This window comes from Leptonotus elevatus, chromosome 17, assembly GCF_054856555.1.
Source record: "Leptonotus elevatus isolate MCC_2025b chromosome 17, RoL_Lele_1.0, whole genome shotgun sequence".
NCBI lineage: Eukaryota > Metazoa > Chordata > Actinopteri > Syngnathiformes > Syngnathidae > Leptonotus > Leptonotus elevatus.
This window is the reverse complement of record NC_141255.1, coordinates 2,369,442-2,391,630: the sequence shown is the minus strand read 5'-3', so window position 1 is coordinate 2,391,630 and position 22,189 is coordinate 2,369,442. Positions and strand designations below refer to the sequence as shown.

The 22,189-nt window shown below is 41.9% G+C and overlaps 1 protein-coding gene across 1 annotated transcript; it reads left to right on the top strand.

The window, feature by feature from the left end:
* The first annotated feature begins 225 nt into the window (after positions 1-225).
* Positions 226-22,093, top strand: LOC147159206 (transmembrane and coiled-coil domain protein 3-like). Its single transcript, XM_086060145.1, has 6 exons — positions 226-322; positions 15,810-15,959; positions 17,180-17,269; positions 17,344-18,026; positions 19,277-19,412; positions 19,506-22,093. Exons 1-6 carry the CDS (start codon positions 278-280, stop codon positions 19,809-19,811), a joined length of 1,410 nt encoding a protein of 469 aa, XP_085916271.1. The 5' UTR covers positions 226-277; the 3' UTR covers positions 19,812-22,093.
* Positions 22,094-22,189: the final 96 nt, after the last annotated feature.

Sequence of the window (22,189 nt, the reverse complement as noted above, 5' to 3'; positions counted from 1 at the left end):
CCCCAGTCGTCTCCATCCTTGGTCTGAGGCCTCGGTTGCTGTGGCGACATGTTCCAAGGCCAACGGGGGGTGTCCGATAGGGATCACAAAGATTCCATTTGGTCCCTTTTAAGGTCTGGCCGGCTGTTGTGCACACCACCAGGGTGAAGTGAGCGAGCGTGCGCACTGACGCACTGACAGGTGCTGAAACAGGAAGTGTCATTTTTCACAATAAGAGTGTCTCAAGAGCTCGCAGGGAAATAAGCTGCGGCCGTTTGTGGCTGTTCACTTTGAGCCCATGAGGAAGAACCACAGCGCCTTGCCTCTCATCTACGTGACGGAGGTAGTGTTGTTTTGTTGACTCTTTAACGTGTCCTCACCTGTGTCTGTTTGGGATCGAAAGTGTCAGGACGGATGGATGCAAGTTGCGGCGTGTGTTGCAGCTCATAGACAAGTTTCGCCATGTTTGGTGCCACGCTCACAACCGCTGCTGACCTTTGGTTGCTTGTGTCATACTTCAAGAATGTCTAAGGGAGCAAAGGCAGGCGGGCGGGCGGGCGGGCACACCTTTTCTAAGACAAGTTAAAAAACAAAACATAGTATGTTGACATTGCGTGTTTCTGTATGCTCAAGAATGATAGCAGTTGTGTTTATATTGGGAACACTGCACACTCTACTCCAAAGTCCTATTTAGTCATTTGAGCACTTTTTCTTTAAAAAAAAAAGAAGCTTCACATCTGTGTTGCATGGATGTGGCACCTGCTATTTCAGCCGATGACCATCAGATTACATTCTGAAATTCCTATGAAGCCTATTTAGTTGTATTAGCACTTTTTTCCCTGCTACGTGCTTCACACCTGTGTTGCATTGAAGCACGTGCTACTTCCAGACCAGGATCACTGACTATGTTCCATAATTGTGAATCACTGACATAATATTCCGCCATTTTAGCACTGTTTCTGAGAAGTGCTTCAGACCTTTGTTGCATGGAGGCACTGCCTATATTCCAGCTCTGGAGTCACATGTTGCTCTTTAGTCCCTCCCCTGTGGCTCCCTGTCTATCTCTAAGAAAAAAAATAGTAAAAAAATTATATTCTTTATTATATTATATATTATATATATTTTTTTTACTTATTCTTATTTTTAATTAAAATATTCTTTAAATGAATAATAATTTAGACAAAAAATAACAATTAAATATTCAAAAACTGTCAGAGTCCAAATTTTTAAGTTGTCAGAAAAAGAGAGATAAAAGGTAGATGAAAAATGGCCTAAAAATGTCTAAAAAGTGACCATAAAATGTCCGTGAAATTGCCGCAAAAGTCAGAAATGTTATGTCTTTCTTTTTTTTTAAAGGAAGAAAAGAAAACAATCAAACGTAATTATAAAATGTCCGAAAACAAAAGAATAAGTCCGAAAATTATCATAAAATGTCCACAAAATTGCCCCCAAAAAGTCAGAAAATTGATTTAAAATAGGGAAGAAAATGATCAAAAAGTAACCATAAAATGCCTCAAAAATAAATAAGAAATTAAGAAAATTACCATAAAAAAAAACAAATGCCAGATATTTGATACCAAAAAAGGCAGAAAAAAATTCAAAAAATAGCCATAAATGTCCAAAAAAGGAAGAAGACAGGCAGAAAACTACCATAACATGCCCATTAAATATCCAAAAAGGGAGATGAAAGGTAGCAGAAAATTAATCTCAAAGTACAGTATTGGATGCTGCATATTTTTCTGTTATCGATGCAGCAACACTAATGCACTGTTTCCTTCATCACAGTCTTCAAATGTTTTGCGGCTCCATACAGATTTTAGGTTATCTTTTTGGCCTAAAATGGCTCTTTTGACAGCAAGGGTTAGCTCAAATAAAACTCTTTCTGAGAAGTGCTTCACACCTGTGTTAAATGAAGGCACCTGCTATTCCAACCCTGGGCCATTGTACAATATTGCACAATTCCCGTAAATTACAGAGCTGATATTTTATCACTTTAATCCTGTTTGAAAAGTGCTTCACATCTTTGTTGCATGGATGTGTCTTTAAACTGCCACTCCTAAACTCAGGATCAACATGTGAATCACTGAACTGATATCTAGTCATGTGAGCGCTGTTTCTGACAGATTTTCACACCTGTTGGAGATATCATTAAATGACTATTACAACCCAGGTCCAATTGGAAGTAAACTAGCATTTACTAATCATAGCACTTATTCCGAGAGGTGCTTCGCACCTGTGTTGCATGGAAGACTACAGTCCCTATAATTCATATGGTTCCATGCAAGGAAATAGCATAAAATAAATCAAAACAAAAGACAGAAAAATGTTGTGTAACTGCTCCAGTTTAATGGGGCACTTCCTGTTTTCCCACCACGCCAGCACAGACCGCCGCCGCCCCCAACGACACGCTCAAAATAGGAAGATGACGTCAAATATTTTTTTTTTCTCACAGTGCTGCAGTGGCAATCATGCGCTGATGCTAACGAAGTTAGCAATTAGCATTAATCACAAGCATCACACTGATTAGACACGCCCTCGTGTGTCTGATTAATGACCTTGATGATGATGATGATGATGATGATGATGATGATGATGATGATGATGATGATGATGAGGAGGGGGAGGAGGAGGACCCTAGCTGTTCATAAAGTAAATATAATTCTGCAGAGCCCACATCTTCATTATGCATGCCATACTCAATTTGTTACTATGGAAACCAGACAGAAGCCCCCCCCCCCCCCCACTTCCTCATTAATGAGCATTCGACACACACGTAGACTCACACACACACTGATTCTATTTGTAAGCAATCATAAATAGGAGCGAGCATTTCGCAATGAATGTAAATATTATCTATCACAATACCCAAATTGTGACTGAAAGATAATGAAAGCTCACAGGCGAATGAATATCTGTATGAAAGATTGACCTCATTACCATATTTCCCAGACATATTAATTGTCACCATCTTTGTGTTTGCTCTTTTCTTTGTATGATATTGAAGCCCGTGTCGGCCTTTTCGGGGTTGCGGCGTGCCCACGCGCCATCGCAGCAGCTGTCCTTTACCCTTGTGAAAACTTCAAAACACTCACACCAAGACAAAAGGCTCTAAAGGTCGCTGGCGCCGTGAGTGTGAGTTTGCATTTGTGTGGTGTGTGTGAGTGTGTTGTAAGCGCGGCACACGTCATGCTCGTAAAATATGATCACACAGGTACATTTTATATTGAAACAGCTTTCATGATTGCTTTTGCACTTGGTCAAACGGGATTTTTCATTTACCTCACAGATTATTATTTTTTTTATTTCAAGAAAAGTTTTATCAATGAGTAAACAAAGGAAGGCAATGCTCTCGTAAAAGCAAGTTAGTTTCCCGCTTGGCTGATTTTAGTTAAAAAAAAAAAGTAGATAAATGTGCAGATCCATTAAGATATACACTTTTTATTGATGTTTTCGTTCCTAAATTAAAATGAGGCAATTGAAAGGGTGTTTTTACGAAGGTGATGATTGGCCTTGGGGGAGGTCTCGCTGCACACCACCAAGCAGATGTTCACCGCTGCACGCGGTGGCTCCATCTGCTGCTCGAGTGCTACAATTGAGTCCGAAAAGGGCTTCAATGGCAGCAAACTGTCAGCGTGTGATATGTAGTGACAGCGCCGCATCTGCTCGGCGCGCGGCGTCACCTTAAATTTACCGCCGGGGACACCACGAGGCGTTCTCCGGCCTTGGCGAGTCCATTCAGGACGCCCGGTGATTTAGTTCCCCTGCCGGGAGTGCACAAAAGAGGCGACAGTCTGCGAAAAAAATGCCATTATTGGGAAAATGCGGGGGGTTAACCTTGATTGAACCCAAGGCACACCGTACAAAAAAAAAAGCCATTATCGGGAAAATGCGGGGGAAACTCAAGAGGCGGGGGGTTAACCTTGATTGAACCCAAGGCACACCGTACAAAAAAAAATGCCACAAAAAAGTCGGTAGCACAATATAATTAGGATGATTTCAGCTCACTTTACTCATAAATGTGCTCACATTTGATCTGATGCTGATTGTTTGCTGGCGCCACTCATTCTCTTGCCCCACGTGTGCAACAGTAGCATGTTGTTTTTTTTTTTGTGTTTACGCACACGTGAGCGTCATCATTAGTCATCTGCCGCTGAGCCGAATGAGGTTGAGCAGCATCAGCGGAACAACGCGGACGCAAGAGCGAGCGAAGCGACACGTGGACGGGGGGGGATGCAAACGGGAGATAATAAAGCTCATGAATATAAAACGGGTGTAATTGTTTTCCTTTAGGACACATATGACGTGTCGCCAAGCAACATGAGCGATGGTTTTATTAAAAAAAAAAAAAAAAAAAAAAAAAAAGTAGCAAAGATTCATTTCCTCCTTCCTCGGAGCGTCTGTGACGGAGGATGTTGTGTCACTTAGTTGTTGGCGTCGCATTTCACTTTCCTCGGCTGTCTCCCGTCTGTCACTTCCTCCGCGCACAGCGGATGTCGTGTTATCTTTAAACTGGACTGACACGCTGTCGACCTCCGCCCAGGACTAACAATTTGGAAAATTCCCTTCTTAGACACAATCCTCCTCGGCTTTCATGGAGAAACTGAAGAAAAATTCCTGAATCTGCATGTTACAGGCCATGCTAACTGACCAGCCCATTAACTATCTCTATACAACCGGCAAACTAACTCATAAACCAACTATTGACTACCCAACAAGCCAACCGACTAACTAAGAAACTAACCAGCTGACTAACCATCCAGATAACCAATTACTAACTGACTCACAGACTGACTGACCGACTGGTTAAATAACCAAGGACCGACCCAGTGACCAAGGGGCTAACCATCAAATTAACCAACTCATCAACCAACAAACCCACTGGACAAATGAATAACCAATAGCCTAATTGACTACCTAACAGGCCAACATAGAAACTAACCAACTGACTAATGAACCAGATAACCAACCAACTAACTAAATGAAGCACTGACAGACAGACTAACTAGATGACAAAAAGTAACCGACTTAGCAAACAATTCAACAACCTAATTTTCGCACGACTAATTGACTTACCAACCAATTTAAGACTTGACCAACCAATTCACCAACTAGAAAAAAACTAATAACCGACTGGCTTTCTTACTGTCCACTTAACTAAATAACCAAGGACCGACCCAGTGACCAACGGGCTAACAAACTGACCAACCAACTCACCAACTGACAAGCCCACTGAACAAATATCAACGGACTGAGTCTGAGTGACCAGCAGGATAACTAACTTGACCACCTGACTAACTAATCAATTGATTAAAGAACCAGACTGACCCACTCAATAAGGCACTAGCCATCAAAGCAACTGACCAACCAGCTCCCAAACCGACTAACCAAATGAACAACTGAACGGACCAACTGGCTAACCAACGACAAGCTAATCAACTAAGCCAAATATGAAATCACGTAATCCTCTCCGGTGCGAGTCGTTAACTGTAGTGACATTTTGGACCGTCCCGAACGGGCATTGCGAATCCCATGGGAACATTCTGTCCCTCCTCCTTCTATTCCTAAACATTCTAGGACACTCCCATAACGTTTGCGTCCTCCCTCCAACATTCCACATCAGAACGTCCCACTTCTCGCCTCAACATCCCCCTCGGCCCGACCCTCCTTTTGTAGCTGCTCGGCCTGGTAACAATGTCCAAGTCTCTCTGGCAGGAGACGGGAAGTGAGGCAGGAAGTCCGTAAAGAACACAAACAGGAGCACTTGCAGAGAAGAACAATGGTGCCATGCGGTGATCTTCCATCTCTGCGTTGCCTTGACGCACATGAGGCGGCATCATCATCATCATCATCATCATCATCATCATCATCATCATCATCATCATCATAATCGACGCGTAGTATAATTACGTCCAGAATGAATAACAATTAAACGTCTCTCTTGTCTCTTGTTTTACACACGCGTTTCGATCATGTTAATCGATACATGGCTGAAATGGACTGGAAGTGTGTGAAGTTATTAGTATTGATCATAGCTGTGGAGACCATCAATCAACGCGCGCACACGCACGCGCACAGAAAGGAAACAACATGGCGTAATCAGCCCGACTTCAATAACAGAGCTCAAGGCTTGAGGCAAAGCCCCCCTCGGGGGTCCGTGCCGTCAGCCCTCACGCTTTATTGTTATGATGATTAACATCCCGCAGAGTGTAAGGTGGATGTCATGGGTTCAAAGTTTGCATGACAGGACGCCAAAGCCTTTCACTGAGCCCCCCCCCCCCTCCCCCGCACACTTCAGGTGACAAAATGGCCAGATGAGATGAATTATTAACAAAGAGTGGATCCTGAGAGGTCACATTACACTAAGCACACTAATTAGTTTCATTAGAGTTGGGCCCACATGTATTAATGATTCATGACACAATACCTACTGCCAGTAAACCAGCCTGGAGACACAAATTCAAGCGGAAAAATGACATAATGATGAGACAAAATACCGTCTATTTTTTTTTCCTTATGGCATAATTTTGTGGTCGAGGGGCACGTTTGATTTTCATAATGGATAGATAGACCATGTCATTCGTAGATGTGGTTAAAAAAAAAAAGTATAAATAAGAATGTTTATTTTAATAGTATGATGACAATATTTAGATATAAGACTTTAGCCACAGGTGCTTCTACTCAAGCTCGTTTACCTGCCAGTTAAGTGGAAACACCTGTGGCTAAACTCTTATATCTATAATATTGTCATTATACTATTATATATCCATCCATCCATTCTCTTAACCGCTTGTCCTCACAAGGGTCGCGGGGGTCGCTGGAGCCTATCCCAGCTGGCTTCGGGCAGTAGACGGGGTACACCTTGAACTGGTTGCCAGCCAATCGCAGGGCACACAGAGACAAACAACCATCTCCACTCACAATCACACGCGGACAATTTTGGAGTGTTCAATATTTCCCTGCTCCAACGCACCTGTTTATAATGACCAGAATCGTTATCAGGCTTATGTAGAGCTTGCTGATAAGCTTCAGGTGTGTTGGAGAAGAGTATATGATATAAATATAGGTTAACAAATTTTATGGGGAAGGGGGGGGGGGGGGGACTCTAGCTAGTTCTGATTAACGAATGAAGCACTATTTAGACCAATTATTTCTATACGTTTATCGCGAAATCGGCTCAGTAAAAGTACTGAAGTTGTGATTGTGATTGACTGTTGGATGTGCAATACATTTCAATTTGAATAATTTTAGAAAAGTTTAGTTATTTAAGACATTTAAAACAAAACTGTATTTATTTATTTATTTATTTATTTATTTATTTATTTATTTATTTATTTATTTATCTATCTCCTGCAACGCGGCTATTATTTTACGCAGGGTCTATTTGATATGCTCAGCCACACCTCCCCGCCTCTGACGCGAAGGGCGGGGCTTAACCGCGTCCCAGTCTCAGCTTGTGGAGTTGCGTGCCGCTCTGTAGCGGCGCCGGTGTGCTGGCGCGGTGGGCGATCCTCACCGTGTTCGTTGCTGGAGTCGGTGTAGTGTCTTGTAATCGGGGATGTGTTCGTTTCGTTGAACCGCTAACGAACCAGGACTGGAAGACGGTCGAGCCGCGACTATGTCCGGAGCCGGTGGAGCTGCGGGGAAAAGTTTACCACAAGTCGGGCTGCGGTTACCCCATCGACGCTGATATGGTAAATGTGTAAATGTTGGTCTAATGAAGTTGGATTATAGCTACGTATAATATGCCAAAACTTACTTTTTGATTACATTTGCACTATGTTACGATAACTGTATTGCAATTTGCATGCCACGTTGATAAAAAACAGATCAGGTAACTCGTCATCTACTTGGCACCTGCAAGCGATTGTCATTCTGTTATTAAATACATAAATGCATGTAATTGTGTGGCATGACACATTGCTAAGCAACACTGCAAACATCTGTCATCAGTTCTTAAAAACATGCTACCACTTCCCGAGCCAGACTTCATTGACTAAACTAAAGTTTTTTTGCATCGTGTCTGATTGGTGTATGTGCTGCAAACAAGCAATAAGTCACTCTTTTTGGGGTGCTTTGACTTGCGTGCATAACGCCGATCTATGAATTCCCATAAATACTTTACGGCAAGCTATTTTTCTCAAGTGATGTTAATGTTGTTTTTCCTTGAAACGAGCTACTTTAAAAAAATGTCATATTGTAAATGGACTTTGGCGGAAATTATTTACGTTTCTCAGGTTGACTTTGTTGCTGCTTGCAAATGAATTCGATTTGCATTCATGGAGGTTGTTCGTATGGTATAAGTATGCAGGCATTGCAGAACAGGTTTGTCCAGTGTTCAGGTTATGACTTAAATACTAGGGACTGGATGTTGCTTTCCTTCAGGTTGATGCTGTGCATTGTTGACATGCTCATGCTGACCTGTGTTATCAAGCTAGGGTGGTCCTCGATTTAAAGGTCACTACGACTACTAGATGAAGACTCCCCTAGCAGCTTGTCTCCTCTGTGGAACATCGTCCGAGAACCATGTTTTCAACTGAAAACACCATCCTGGATTAGTTCCTCCCGGGGGCGTTCAGGTGATACTTTGCACCATCGTGCTCGTACACGCTTACTCTTGGGCGTCTAATTTAGCAAGCGATGGTTTTTTTTATGTCGAAAGGACCCGGAGATGCGATTGTAACGCTCTGTCTCACTCTGACGACTTCATTTCATTTCGGAAGCCAGAGGTTCCCTTTGACATTTGGACAGTCCAATTATGGAGGCTGCGTTCGGAACTATCCGCTCATTCTGTACTGCCTGACATAGTTCGCTAAGAATAAGTATTTACTGACTAGGAGTGTTACGATAGTTTTGGAATTTCATTATAGTTCAGCTTTATTTAATTTTTTAGCTGCAATTACTTTTCAGAGCAGGTTTGTTAGTTTTTTTTTATAGTTTTTTTTATTTATTTATTAAATGCTTTGTTTTTATTTAGTTTTTTTGTAGTTTTAGTTTTGTTTAAAAAAATGTCATCTGTGTGCAAGATTTAAAAATACAAATCACAGGAAGTATTGTGGATCCCAAGCGTGTGAGATCTGTTGAGAGTGTCCGGGCCCTGTTTCCTGAATTTTTTTTTTTGGGGGGGGGGGCTCTTTTATACATTGTTTTTATTATATATTTGTATTATCCAATCTGTGATGTGATGCATTGGGGGCACTCTATGTACCCCATACTCATTCCAACAGCATTATTACAAAACTCACTATATCGGGTGCTGCGAAGTGGCTAGGGAGCGATTGCCAACACAGCTGGAGACTTTTAGCTCTGTTGTCTGTGTCCCATGATGCATCACTCACTGTGTACGTGTGATAAGACGCTTCCCTTCAAGGAAATGGATTCGCTCGACTCTATTTGTCTTGTTATCGGGACATCAATATGGAATAGTCTTTTAATGCCTGTTTGCTCTCGTTTATGTGTTTACATAATAGTAATAATCCCTGCATTTGTGTAGTGAAAGTCTTAGGCTGTGTTTGCGCTTCCCGACTGATTTGCCTTCCAGCGCTGCGCCGTGCATTTTGGGGATTTTCCTCATGGGTGTCCCATTTATTTCGCCCTTGCAACCATAACGCAGTGCTGCTACTTGCCATTTTTTTGTCCGAAAAAAAAAAGAAGCATTTTCAGATGGTAAAATTGTGATGCTAAAACTGATGAGCTTGTTGTGATGCTGCCTTCTGTTGGCGCGGAGCAGGAATGCATACGATTGATCAAGAATTCATGTTGAATTTGGTCAACGCTGTTGTGTGTCGTGGTCGTTTGTTTCTGGTTGACACAATGTACAAAATAGGTTTTGACCTAAGTCTTTTTCACATTTTTTTTTTATTCACGTTACTGTCGTTTACTTTTATGTCATTTTTTCATTATTGTTGTAGCCGTCCATATTTGCAATGTTTTGTAATGACCTTAAACTCATTCACTGCCATTGACGGCTATAGACGTAAACAATTCATTTAAACTATTTCTATTAGTTAAATTTTTTTCCACTTTTGTGAACAGGAGTATGAAAACCTAGAAAAAATTGTTATAACAGATATAAAAAATGTAATCATGAGCTAACTATTGAAGTCATGCAGTTAATTACCATCAAAAATTTAAATCGCCTGACACGATAAAAAAAAAAAAAAAAAGATTATTAAAAATTAGGGTCGTCATTTTTTATCGTAATTAATCGCATGACTTCACTAGTTAACTCACTATTAATCACAAATTTTATATCTGTTCTAAATGTACAATAAAAACATTCTAGGTTTTCATGCTCTTGTTAACAAAAGTGGGAAAAAAATGTTAAACTAATAAAAATAGTTAAAATTAATTTTTGACGTCTATAGCCGTCAATGGCAGTGAATGAGTTTAAAGAGGAAGTCGATGCAAAAAAATATATATTGACAATAATATGTTCTATGCAGCCCTACTAGTCTAAATACGGTATTGTGTTAGTATTGGGTTAGTGGAATATGAGTTATGCAGCAAAATCCAGCAGTAAAAAAAAAAATCAGTATCAGAAGGCGGCCATTTTGCCATTTGCTGCCGAGTGAATATGACATCACAGTTTCTCAGGTAACAACAGCCAATCACAGCTGAGCTTCAGAAAACAGGTGAGCTGTGATTGGTCATTGCCTGAGCCCTGAGCAACTGTGATGTCATCTTCAGTCGACAGAAAGTGGCAAAATGGGTAAGAACTGAGATGGATAAAAACGACTGGATTTTGCTTTTATAACTCATATTCTTGGTTAATCATAATGTCATATTTAGACTAGTGAGCTCACACATAACATTATTGTCAAGAAATGTTTTACGGTTGACTTCAATTTTGAACAAGAGAAATAATGACGTCTTCACTTTTTATGCTCAAGCACACCAAGGCAGCATTAGCGGTAGCTAGCATCAAATGTTCGCAATACCTTCAAAATGACCGCCATACGATGAGACGAGACGTAAGCCGCCATGACAGTTGGATGTAATGTCAGCCAGCTCGATGGCGCTTGAATGTAGAACCCCACGTTGGTCCGTTGTGCGGCCTAGACTGTAAATTTGTCACAAATTCACATAACAGAAATTAATTCAACAAGTTTATGCATCAATATATACTATTTATCCTGCTATTTGCATTTTTTCAAGTGTTATTTTTGGTCTTTTTGCCTGAAGATGAGACGGGAAGATTTGACAAATAATCCATTTTTTTTGTGTAGGAAGTCTGCTAAATGTTTGCAAGCAGCTTTACGAGATGCTGCGAGGGATCTGAAATGTGAGCGGGTCAAATGTGGGCTTCAAGCGACTTAAGAGGCGCGTGCGGGTTTTCGACTGACATCGCACTTTGCAGTCGTATCCATTGGGACGCAAGAAAAAATGGGAGGAGAGAGATTGCGACTGATGGCCTCAATGCTGGCTCTTTTCATTCATCTCTGTTGTCACGGCAACCGGCCCAATGTTTTTCCAGCCTGGCGTCCGACGGATGCCGCGCTCGCTTCACGCGCGTCGGCTGCCGTACGGCGACGTCGGAGGCGCGCGGGTTTCTGTGGCGGCGGATTAGTGAGCTAATGTGGGCTAATCCCGCCGTCGATAGACACTCAGCCATGTCGGGTGTGTGAGTAACACGCTGGGGATTAAGTCAGGCGCAAATACTCTACTCGTTAAAGTGATACACACACACACACACACACACAGCTGATCCAGCGCCAGTGTGAAAAGCACATGTCTGGTTTGATCTCAAAATGGCCTCCGCGGGATGATAAAACTGTCACAAATGGATCAGAAAGACCTACAATAAGTCTTTCAAATAAATGTCACATTTTTCTTCATCAGAAGAAAAAAATGGCACTAATTACATCATCACGTACACAATTTTGTTTTACGGCCTGCTAGCGTGATGCTAATACACAATACATGGGCTAATGAACAGCATCTATGTAAGAGTGCTTCAAGCAATGGCTATTTGGACACAAATTGTTCACCAAGACGTGAAGAGAAAAAATATAACAATACTCGTAGGTATATATTCTTTATCCTCTGCAAAAAAATAACAAATATTAGTGCCGCTTACAGACTCACTCAGTTTTTCCTGACTTCATTTCTTTGTTTGTGTTTGCATGGCGCCACTGTGTTACTGCGGTGGCATCTTGCTGTCAAGGAACTTTGTTGAAGTAGGTTGAGGAGATGTATTTAGACAAAAGTAGTGCTTTTGTCACTATTTATTAGCAATTATAAGCAATTTTTTGGGGGCTTCCTATTATTTGCTCAAATAGGATGTTGAGTGCGTAAAAAAAATAAACATTTGTCGTTTGATGTTCCTATGGGTACCTATTATTAGGTACACTATGAAAGCAAAAGTATTGGGACACCTATAAGAAGCTCGAAGTGAAGAATATGCAGATTTTTCGTTTTGCAACGTTGCAGTGCGTTTTTCTATTTGACAGGCGACCGGGGTAAGGTTGACACCCATCAAAGCACGCCTTGACTTTGTGCAGCAGGAAGAGGGAAAAAAGTGTGTGATTTACTGTATGAAACTTCTTCTTGCATTTTTTTTTTTTTAACGACATCTTGGTCTTCTTCCAAGAATCTCCGCATTCCATAGAGGTGAGACGCATTGTCCTTCATAAAACATCCACAACACTTTGACGGCAGTATCCTTATTTTCATTGCCCAAAGTCCTTCCTCGCCTCCTCAGTATTTTAGACCCCATTTAAAAAAAAAAGAAAAAAAAAAAGGAAACAAGGATTGCTGGGTAATCTTTTTTAGATTAAACTGTCGGGATTACAAGAGTAGAGAAGAGGAGGGATTACGATTTTTTTTTTGTGTGTGCATTATTTGGTTTTTAACTCTGGTGCTGTGCGTTGGAACGTATGAAGTGTGTGGGGGAAAAAAAACAAAGTGAGGCGTTTAAGCCCTTTAATTATACGCATCTTGTATGTTGTCACTGTTGTTATATTAGCGAGCTATGTGTTGCCAACATGTCATCGATTTTCAACTCGATAACCAGCCGCAATTGTTGCTGCAGTCGCGTATTGATTCCCCGCAGCAAAATAGTGCAGCACTGCAGAACACGCATACTGTATATTTTATAGCCACATGTGTGATGCGTTATTTCTACACTGTGTTGAAATGCACGTGGGATCGAGGAAATTCCTATACAGTACTGTAATGCAATATTTACCCAAAATAGAGCAATCGAAACTTTAGACATCCAAAATTACTTAGCATTAGTTTTGATAAACATGCTATTTTACTTCCTGTTGTCGATTTTCTTCTTCAGCCCATTTAGGCAGTAAACTAGTTGGGTCTTTAATTTTTTTGCACCCCTTGACACACACATTGTGTTAGATCAGGGGTGTCAAACTCGTTTTTATCGCAGGCCACATCATAGGCTGTTATGACTGTGAACCCAAATAAATGTGTGATCGCTTCATATTAGATATACACAATGAATTGATGAATAAGTAGTTTTGAAATCAAAGGCCAGTAAAAAAAAAAAAAAAAAAGTTTGTAGAAATATTACATTTATTTTAAAAGGGGGATTGGTAACAATAGATGCACATAATTTTCTTTTGCACGCCACAAAATGATGTGGCGGGCCAGATCTGGCCCCCGGGCCTTGAGTTTGAGACCTTTCTTCCTGTTTTGATTTCTTCTGCAGCCCATTTAGGCAGCAAGTGCGTCGAATCTGAATTATTTCCATCTCTTAACATGCCGCATTAAATTGATACATTTTCATGCTTTTGACACTTCATGCTAATGTTTAGCATTAGCATGACAGAACATGTCATTTACTTCCTGCTTTGAGCTCTTCTGCAGCCCGTTGAGGCCCCAACAACTTTAATCTTACTGTAATTATTTGCACCTCATTACACACAAATTGTGCTAACTTGATTGCATTTTACACGTTGACTCTTGTTCATATTGTCCAATAACGAAACGCACATTTTACCCATCGCCATTATGCTGTACTGTGAGCCGTCCTTAATATTTTGATTAAAACGTTTGATTGACCTTTTTGATAAGGTCTTTTATAATTGGATGTGAACTCCAGTGGCTGTGTACTTTGCCTCCCTTGGCTCAGGGCCTTTGGAACCCTCTTGAAGTTCCTGCACTAAACGTAATCATGTGTATGTTCTGGTTGTGGTTGTGTGTGTGTGTGTGTGTGTGTGTGACCCCCCCCCCCCCCCCCCCCCCGCAGGATGTTCCTCTCAGAGGCTCCTGAGGCCTCCGACTCAGCATTTCACCTTAATCTGTCCTTTTCCTTTTTCCCCTAATGAACTTTAACAGCATTTCCCAACTCTGTGAGTATGTATGCGTGCTCTGAATTTAAATGTAGCCTTAATTTAGTTGTAGACATTTTTAAAGTGCACACTCATTTAGCGAAACAGCTTCTTCTATCTGCCCTCTTCTTTTTTGGCACAAGCGTGGATGTTTTTTTTTTTGCTGCTTAATGAAGCGAGCCAGCTGCGCTTCCGATTCCGCTGCCATGTTAACAATCGAGCTCGTTTAACAAAAAGTGTCTCTAGCGCTAGCGGAGAGCTGTGAAAACACACAAGACACGCACATACACATGAATATATTGCTAATGTACGCTGCTAAGTGTCGATTATGTGGAGCTGCTGTAGCAGAGTGCTGGAGGTGATCTCTGCAATACATTAGCCCCGTTTTTTTATTCATGTATCGTAACAGCATAGGTTTGTGTGTTTGTGTATCACACGCACACACACACACACACACACACATACATACACGTACACAGAGTCCTTGGCAAAAAACCGCAGTGTGATGGATTAAAGCCTGCAGAAATCCGGTGTTAAAATTCCATATTTGTACCAAGAGCAGTGCGATAAGAGGTTCGAGAGAGGTCAACCAATGCAGTGAACTGACTGTTGAATTCACTTGATGCTGATTTTTTTTAAAAGTTTTACCTTGTGTTTAAAGCAGCAACTTGACATTGTGTGAGGGAGTGGTAATTAATTTTTTAATATTATATATATTATATATATTTTATTTATTTATTATTAATTACGCATCATTGAGGGAGGGAATGTATTGCGACTTCGAGTCGAGTCGAGGTGACGGTGGACAAGATGGTCGTCCATTGCTGGGGCTCTCCATGCAAGCCGGCGAGACGTCCTTGTTCGCAGAACCGTTCTCAAGTGAAAGGCTGTTTGCAAGACGAGTCCAACCCACAAGACACGCTTAGGACCGCCCCCTCATTTGAATAACATTTCGTCCTGGCACAATGGACCAAAACTGCAAATAAATGACTAAAAGTGAAAATGAAAATGAATATAATTCAAAAATTAAATACAAATGTATTTATTTATGTATACAGTATATATATTTTTTCTTGTTTTTTATTTCCACTTATATATATATTTTTTGCATTTAATTTTCGATTTTTTTAAATATCCTTTTTTGTTTTAAATTCTAGCCATTTATTTATTTAGTCATTCATTTATTTTGAATTTTGGCAGTTTTGGTCCTCCATATTCATATACTTAAACGCCTAAATGTTTAATCAAAACCACATATTTTCATTGGACAAAAGTCTGCTAGCTTATTGCTAACTTAATGCTAACATACTATAATGTGAATCACCATAGACAGACTCGCTGAAATTAGCATAGATGTCGGGCTAATTACAAACCTTTGAAGAAGTAAAACTTGTAGTTTGTGTTTTAGTGGAAGCACACTGTATACTATAAAAAAAAATGGTTAAAAAAAAAATGACAGTTTAAAAAATCCGTGATTTAGCGAAGGAGTGAAGCACGGCGGCGATAATGTCACTTCCATGTTTTCTCCACGTGTTTGTCCAGGCGGAGCGTAGTGGCTGCGATGTCCTCAGCATCCCGGTGCCCTTGCGGCGCGGCGGCTCCGAGTCCAACCTGGACGTGGTGGACGGCGTGGGCCTGGACTTCAACAAGGGGGCGCTTGGCATCGACAGCCTGCAGCAGAAGATCCTCAAGGTCAGCAGCAGCATGCGCAACTTGAAGGGCTGTTTCATTCGTGTCCTGAGGTCTTTTTCCATATTATGTGGAAGGGCTCTTAATTAAATTCATATGTCGCATATGTGTTCTCATTCAGTACCATGTTGTCCCCTATGGCAGTGTTTATCAACTTTCATGGAGCCAAGGCAGATAATTTACATGAGAAAAGTCTCACAGCAGACCGCCAAACAAAAATGTCCAAAAAAAGAATCGACAGTGGAAATGATCGTGATTACAGTTTCTGCCTGTCACTATATATCGCAAAGATACAACAAAAGATACCAAATTTGTGGTAAATATTTCCGGATTAATGAAGTGAGATTGGAACATTTCCTCCCGGCACATTTGATGATTACTCACGTTATCACGTTGTTGTTGTTTTTTAATGTAATTTTTTTTGTCTTTTGTGATTTGAATTGTTAGTTTTAATTCGTTTTTATTTTTAGGGTGGGTTTGTTCATTTTTATTTTAAGTTTTAGTTTTGTGTACTTTTAGTGTTAGTTTTTGTATTTTAAATGTATGTTAAGGGTCTAATAAATTAAGCAAAAAAAGATTTTTAAGTGGAGGCTCAAGACACTTTTTTTAGTTTGGCTTTTAAGTGTTCTATTTAACTCTTTTAATTTATTGATCCATCTTTTAATTTTTAGCTCCTTTTATCATGTTGTCCTTTAACTTTGCTTTTAGCCTTTTATTTTGTTGTCTTTTTCCTCACGGGGAATGAGGGGGAGGGGGGGGGTCTCCTCACTGGGACGGGTGGCTGGCCTTCTCATGGGGGTGGGGGGTTCGCTCCTTCGGCCCGGGGTTCCGGGGGTAATCTACCTACCACAGTCTTTATGAAATGGCTTTATATTGGCACTTTTCCTCAAACCCCCCAAAAAAACCCTAAGAATAAATTGGAACAAAAATTGCAAATAAGTGAAATTACATCCAATGTTTTTTTTTTGGTGTTGTTGATTTTTACACGACACGGTGTCCTGTTAGTTACTACAGTAAAGACCAGATCAAACTACTATTACTGTATAGCCCTCAAAAGTTATACTGGTTAAAAGACAAGGGTCTAATAATAGGCCTGGCTTTGTATAGAAAAGCATCTGAGTCCAGATTCTACCTATTGCGGACCCCCGATATTTGGAATCGGGTTTCAGAATGTTGACACACCTTGTTCCCCGGTCGTCATGGAAACTCTCCTGGCGCTTTAGGTGACGGAGCAGATCAAGGTGGAGCAGACGGCACGGGACCAGAATGTGGCGGAGTACCTGAAGCTGGTCAACAACGCTGACAAGCAGCAGGTGAAGATAACGTTTGGAAACGTCAAAACGGATCCTGCCATGGAAATTTACTGTCCATTTCTTTACAATTTTAGATGGTGCGCATCCGCCAGGTGTTTGAGAAGAAGAACCAGAAGTCGGCGCACTCCATCGCCAGGCTGCAGAGGAAGCTGGAGCAGTACCACCGGCGCGCCAGGGACAGCGAGGCCAATGGCAAGCACGGCCACAAGGACGGCGCCCGGTACTCGGGGGGGCACGGCAAGGAGGGCAGCCTGCGCGACGTCAGCGCCTCGGGGCGCCACCCCGCGCTGGACAAGGTCAAGACCGTCGGGCCGGGCGTGTCGCTCTCGCCGCCGTTCTTCTTCAACAAGTCGCGCGGTTTCGCCAACCTCATCCGGAACAAGTACGGGAGCGCCGACAACATTGCGCACCTCAAGAGCATGGACGGCGGCTCGGGGTTGCGCGGCGAGGGCGGCGGCCGCGGTCTGAGCGGCAGCGCCACCACCGTAGCCAAGGCCAAGTACCACAGCGACGACGAGTGCTCCACCGGGACCTCGGCCTCCGCCGACTCCAACGGCAACCCGGCCGGCGGCTCGGCGGCAGGCTCGGCCGGCAGCGGCAGGCCAGACGGCGGCGGGCGGCTGCCGGAGGTCCTGGAAATGGTTCGAGACATCCGCGAGGTGCAGACGCAGCTTGGGGACGACATCGAGGCACTTAACGCGCAGTTCAAACGTGACTACGGATACTTCACTCAGGTGCTACAGGAGGAGCGCTACAGGTGAGCACTGCGCTAAAATTGGAACCACCAGAAGTTAAGCAGAGCTGCAGTGTTGTTGGATGCAAGTGTTCCCCGCTATTCGCAAAGAGCGAAAATTTGCATATAATTGACTCCCCTCTTAAAAAGTTTCATAATTGCCTGTAAATGCCACAAGATGGCAGCAAACCACTGCTATCTTCAAAATGGAACTCCTCAGCTCACTTCAACGTAGTTATTCAGCACAAAAATGCTACAAGATGACGGCGAATGACTACTTTTGTCAAAATTAAAGTTCTCAATGTTTTGCAACATATTTACTTGGCACCACGATCCTACAAGACGGCGCCAAAGTCATACTTTTACTTATTTGCTTACGCCTGAACACAAAAACAAAGTTGTAACTGTCAAAACACAAATATGTGGGAGTTTACTGTGTGTACAATATGTGTATTGTATGTTGTTGTTTTTTACCTTAGTGAGAATTATTAAAGGAGAAGTCAGCATTAAACATTTCTTGACAATAATATGTGACCTCACTAGTCTAAACATGACATTCTGATTAATATTACATTTGTGGAATGTGAGTTATGCAGCAAAATCCAACCGTTTTTATCCTTCTCAGGGGGCGGCCATTTTGCCACTTGCTGTTGTAACAACCAATCACAGCTCGGCATCAGTGAACAGGTGAGCTGTGATTGGTCGTTGCCTGAGCTCTGAGCAATTGTGACGTCATCTTAAGTCAACGACAAAATGGCAACAAAGTGGCAAAATGGCCGCCTTCTGATATTGACAACAACTGCTGGATTTTACTGCTTAACTAACGCAATATTAACCACAATACCGCATTTAGACTAATGGGGCTGCATAGAACATATTATTGTCAAGATTTTTTTGGGGGGGGGATTGACTTCCCCTTTGAAAAATATACTTTAAAGTACAGTATTACTTGAAATGTTCAATAGCGCTATGTCAGTTTTTATTCCACTGCTTTTACTGAGGTTTCTGTACGGGTATTTAGATACTTTAAGCAGGTATATTATCGAAGTCTGAATTTTGGTTATTGTGAAAACACTCGTTTCGAGCATATTTATTATGGTTTAAGGAAATTACTGTAGCATTTTTAGGCATCTACTATTTGCAATTTTTGGGGGCTTCTAGCAGCGGATCTTGGCCTCTGACCCCTGCAAATTGAGACAATTGACTGTATAACATTCTCGGTCTTGAACTCTTTATAATCCTTTTTTTTTTTTTTTGTGCGTTTTGGGCACCAGGTACGAGCGCCTGGAGGACCAGCTGAACGACCTGACGGAGCTCCACCAGCACGAGACCAGCAACCTGAAGCAGGAGCTGGCCAGCATCGAGGAAAAGGTGGCCTACCAGGCCTACGAGCGGGCCAGGGACATCCAGGTAACCGACGGCAACTTCACTCCGCCTCCGCCAAACCTCATTTTCCGCATTGAAGCGCTCATATTAATACATCATATTTGCGCGTGTGTGCAGGAGGTGCTGGAGTCGTGCCAGACGCGCGTGTCCAAGCTGGAGCTTCAGCAACAGCAGCAGCAGCAGACGGTGCAGCTGGAGAACGCCGACGCCAAGGTGCTGCTGGGCAAGTGCATCAACATCATGCTGGCCATCGCCACCGTCATCCTGGTGTGCGTGTCCACGGCGGCCAAATTCGCCGCCCCGCTCCTGCGCAGCCGCCTCCACCTGGCGCTCACCTGCGTGGGCGTGTCCCTGCTGGCGCTGCTGTGGAAGAACTGGGAGCATTTGCAGTGCGCCCTGGAAGGACTGCTGATGCCGCACTGAGAGCGACGCTGCTCGCCAAAGAGTGGGGATGTTTTTGCGTTCGCGTTTCAGGATGGACCTAAAATGCGCGAAAAGAGTGTTAGAGGTACAAGTTGCAAACTTCATATCCTCTGCAGTCTATGCAGAGGCCAAAAATAAGGGGCAGTCTGAAATTGTGAGCCATCTAGTGGTGAACTAATAGATTGCAATGACCAAAGTTCAAAATGCATGCATTTTGAAGCACGTGCACGACAATATGGAGGACCAAAAGTGCCCAAAATAAACAAATAAATAAAAGTGGGGAAAAAACGGATATAAAAATATCATTCAAATATTAAATACATACAATAAATATAAATAGAAATTAAAAACAAATATATACCATGAATAAATAAAAGTTAAAACAAATACAACAATAAAAAAAGAGATTCAAAAAATAAATATAAAGGTTAAAGTAACACTCATTGTCACGTCCATCAAAGTGGGGTGAAATTCGTTCTCCGCCGCTGAGGGAGCGGTGAGCAGCAGCAGGGGCTTGCGCTCGAAGATCATGTGGTCATCTAACGCCTCAATTCCAACCCGTAATGCTGAGTGTCAAGCAGGAAGGCAAATGGGTCCCATTTTTATAGTCTTTGGCGTGACCCGGCTGGGGATTGAAGCCATGACCTCCCAGTCTGTCTCAACCACGAGGTCGCTGAACTGAATATAAAATTATAAATATAAAATATGGATAATAAACATATAAAATAAATTTTAAAATATATACATATGCATTTTATACATTTATATATATATATACATACACAGTCCAATATCCCGACCTTTTTGCAAGTTCTCTGTTGTATTTGTGTGTCGCCACGGAGACGCCACATGAGGGGTTTACACATGCCTTTTACACCAGCACTTGTTCGTGGTCACATTCCGGGACGGAACAAATTCCACAAAAGTTGCTGACAGCCGCCGCCGACCTCGAAGAAGCTGAAGACTGAGCTGGTCACGACGCTGCCTTCGGAAAAGACAAACGCCACATGCCACTGCCCGCCATTTGTCTTTGCGGGGAAATGGAGGCAACATTCTGTGTGTCTAGGTCAGTGGTTTGCAACCTCGAGCCAAGGCACATACAAAAAAAAAAAAATCACTATTAAAAAAAAATCACTATTAAGTGGTGCCTTGAGATACAAGTTAAATTTGTTTTGTAACTCAAAAGACTCCTCCCACATTATCTTTCTCCAATGAATGCTATTGACCCCACCGCTTGCTCACAAATTTAAGTTAATAATTATAGTATGTATCTTCTGCCATCTAGTGGAAAGACTTGATTTGTTCTGCCTGTCATATTATGTCGCTGGCGTAGATAAATGAACAAAGGGACCAACAAAACCTCCGGAAAGGTTCATTGATTTGATCTCTTTATTGTTTTAATGTACTGTACTTTTCTTGTCTGTTTGGCGTAGAAATACTTTTTTTTTTTTTTTTTTTTTTTTTACATTTGGGGAAATGGGCTTACTGCTTGAAACGTTATTTGCATGGGTAACTGCTATCGTATAATGCGATGCATTGGCTATCTTTATAATCCTGAAAAATGATGATGCAGCATCCGAAATTAGCAATTTGTATCTTTCTCGTATGCTCGAATATGCTAACTGCGCCGGAGTGGCGTTTAATATTTCCCGAATGGACAAAATGGTCCTCAAGTCTGCGTACTCTTGTTTACTCATTTCACACCTTTTTTTGGGAGTGTTTTGTGAAATGTTTTCATTGGGGGTGAAACCAAAAAAAATATTTCAACACAAAAAAAAGAGCATTCTGATGAACTGCCTTTTATGACGTTTAGTGCTGCGCACAATTCAAAGCGTTCCCAACTGCCGCACATATTCTGAATAATTATTTCATGCTTGTATTTATTTTTTCACTCTTGACTTGACTGTACAGTCCCCAAAGGAGCGACCGAGAAGAGGAAGTTTGTTGTAATGGTGAAGCTTCACTGATCCCAGGTGGCCTTCACTATTTAAACACTTGAGCGAAAACGTCCTGTGGTGTGACCTGAATGATGGAGATGGACCAGATATCACTGTGAAGATGCATAACGGCGCCTTGTTTTCGTCCCTTTTTAAAGGCCAGTTAAGAAATATGTGGGATTTTAAGAAAGACTTTTCCCACATTGTCACAAAAAGCTGTTATTTTTGAACAGCTGTCTCTTTTTGTATATTCCACACCGTCTTTTTTTAAATGAGAATCGTGTTTTAATATTCTCCATGAGTTTGTGTGTGTGTGTGTATGCACTGCAAACATTGGAAAATGAAATAAAATGACATCTTACCCTTTAAATGCAAGATTGACGATTTTTTAATATAGGGGTTGGACCCCGCAGTGTAAAATGTGGATCGGCGTGTCATCCG

Bases quoted from the DNA above. Each gene is read 5' to 3' on its own strand.
- LOC147159206 (XM_086060145.1), top strand. From the start codon at position 278: ATGAGGAAGAACCACAGCGCCTTGCCTCTCATCTACGTGACGGAG. The intron at 15,960-17,179 runs GTCAGCAGCAGC...CTGGCGCTTTAG, and splicing joins TGCAGCAGAAGATCCTCAAG to GTGACGGAGCAGATCAAGGT. The intron at 19,413-19,505 runs GTAACCGACGGC...GCGTGTGTGCAG, and splicing joins AGCGGGCCAGGGACATCCAG to GAGGTGCTGGAGTCGTGCCA.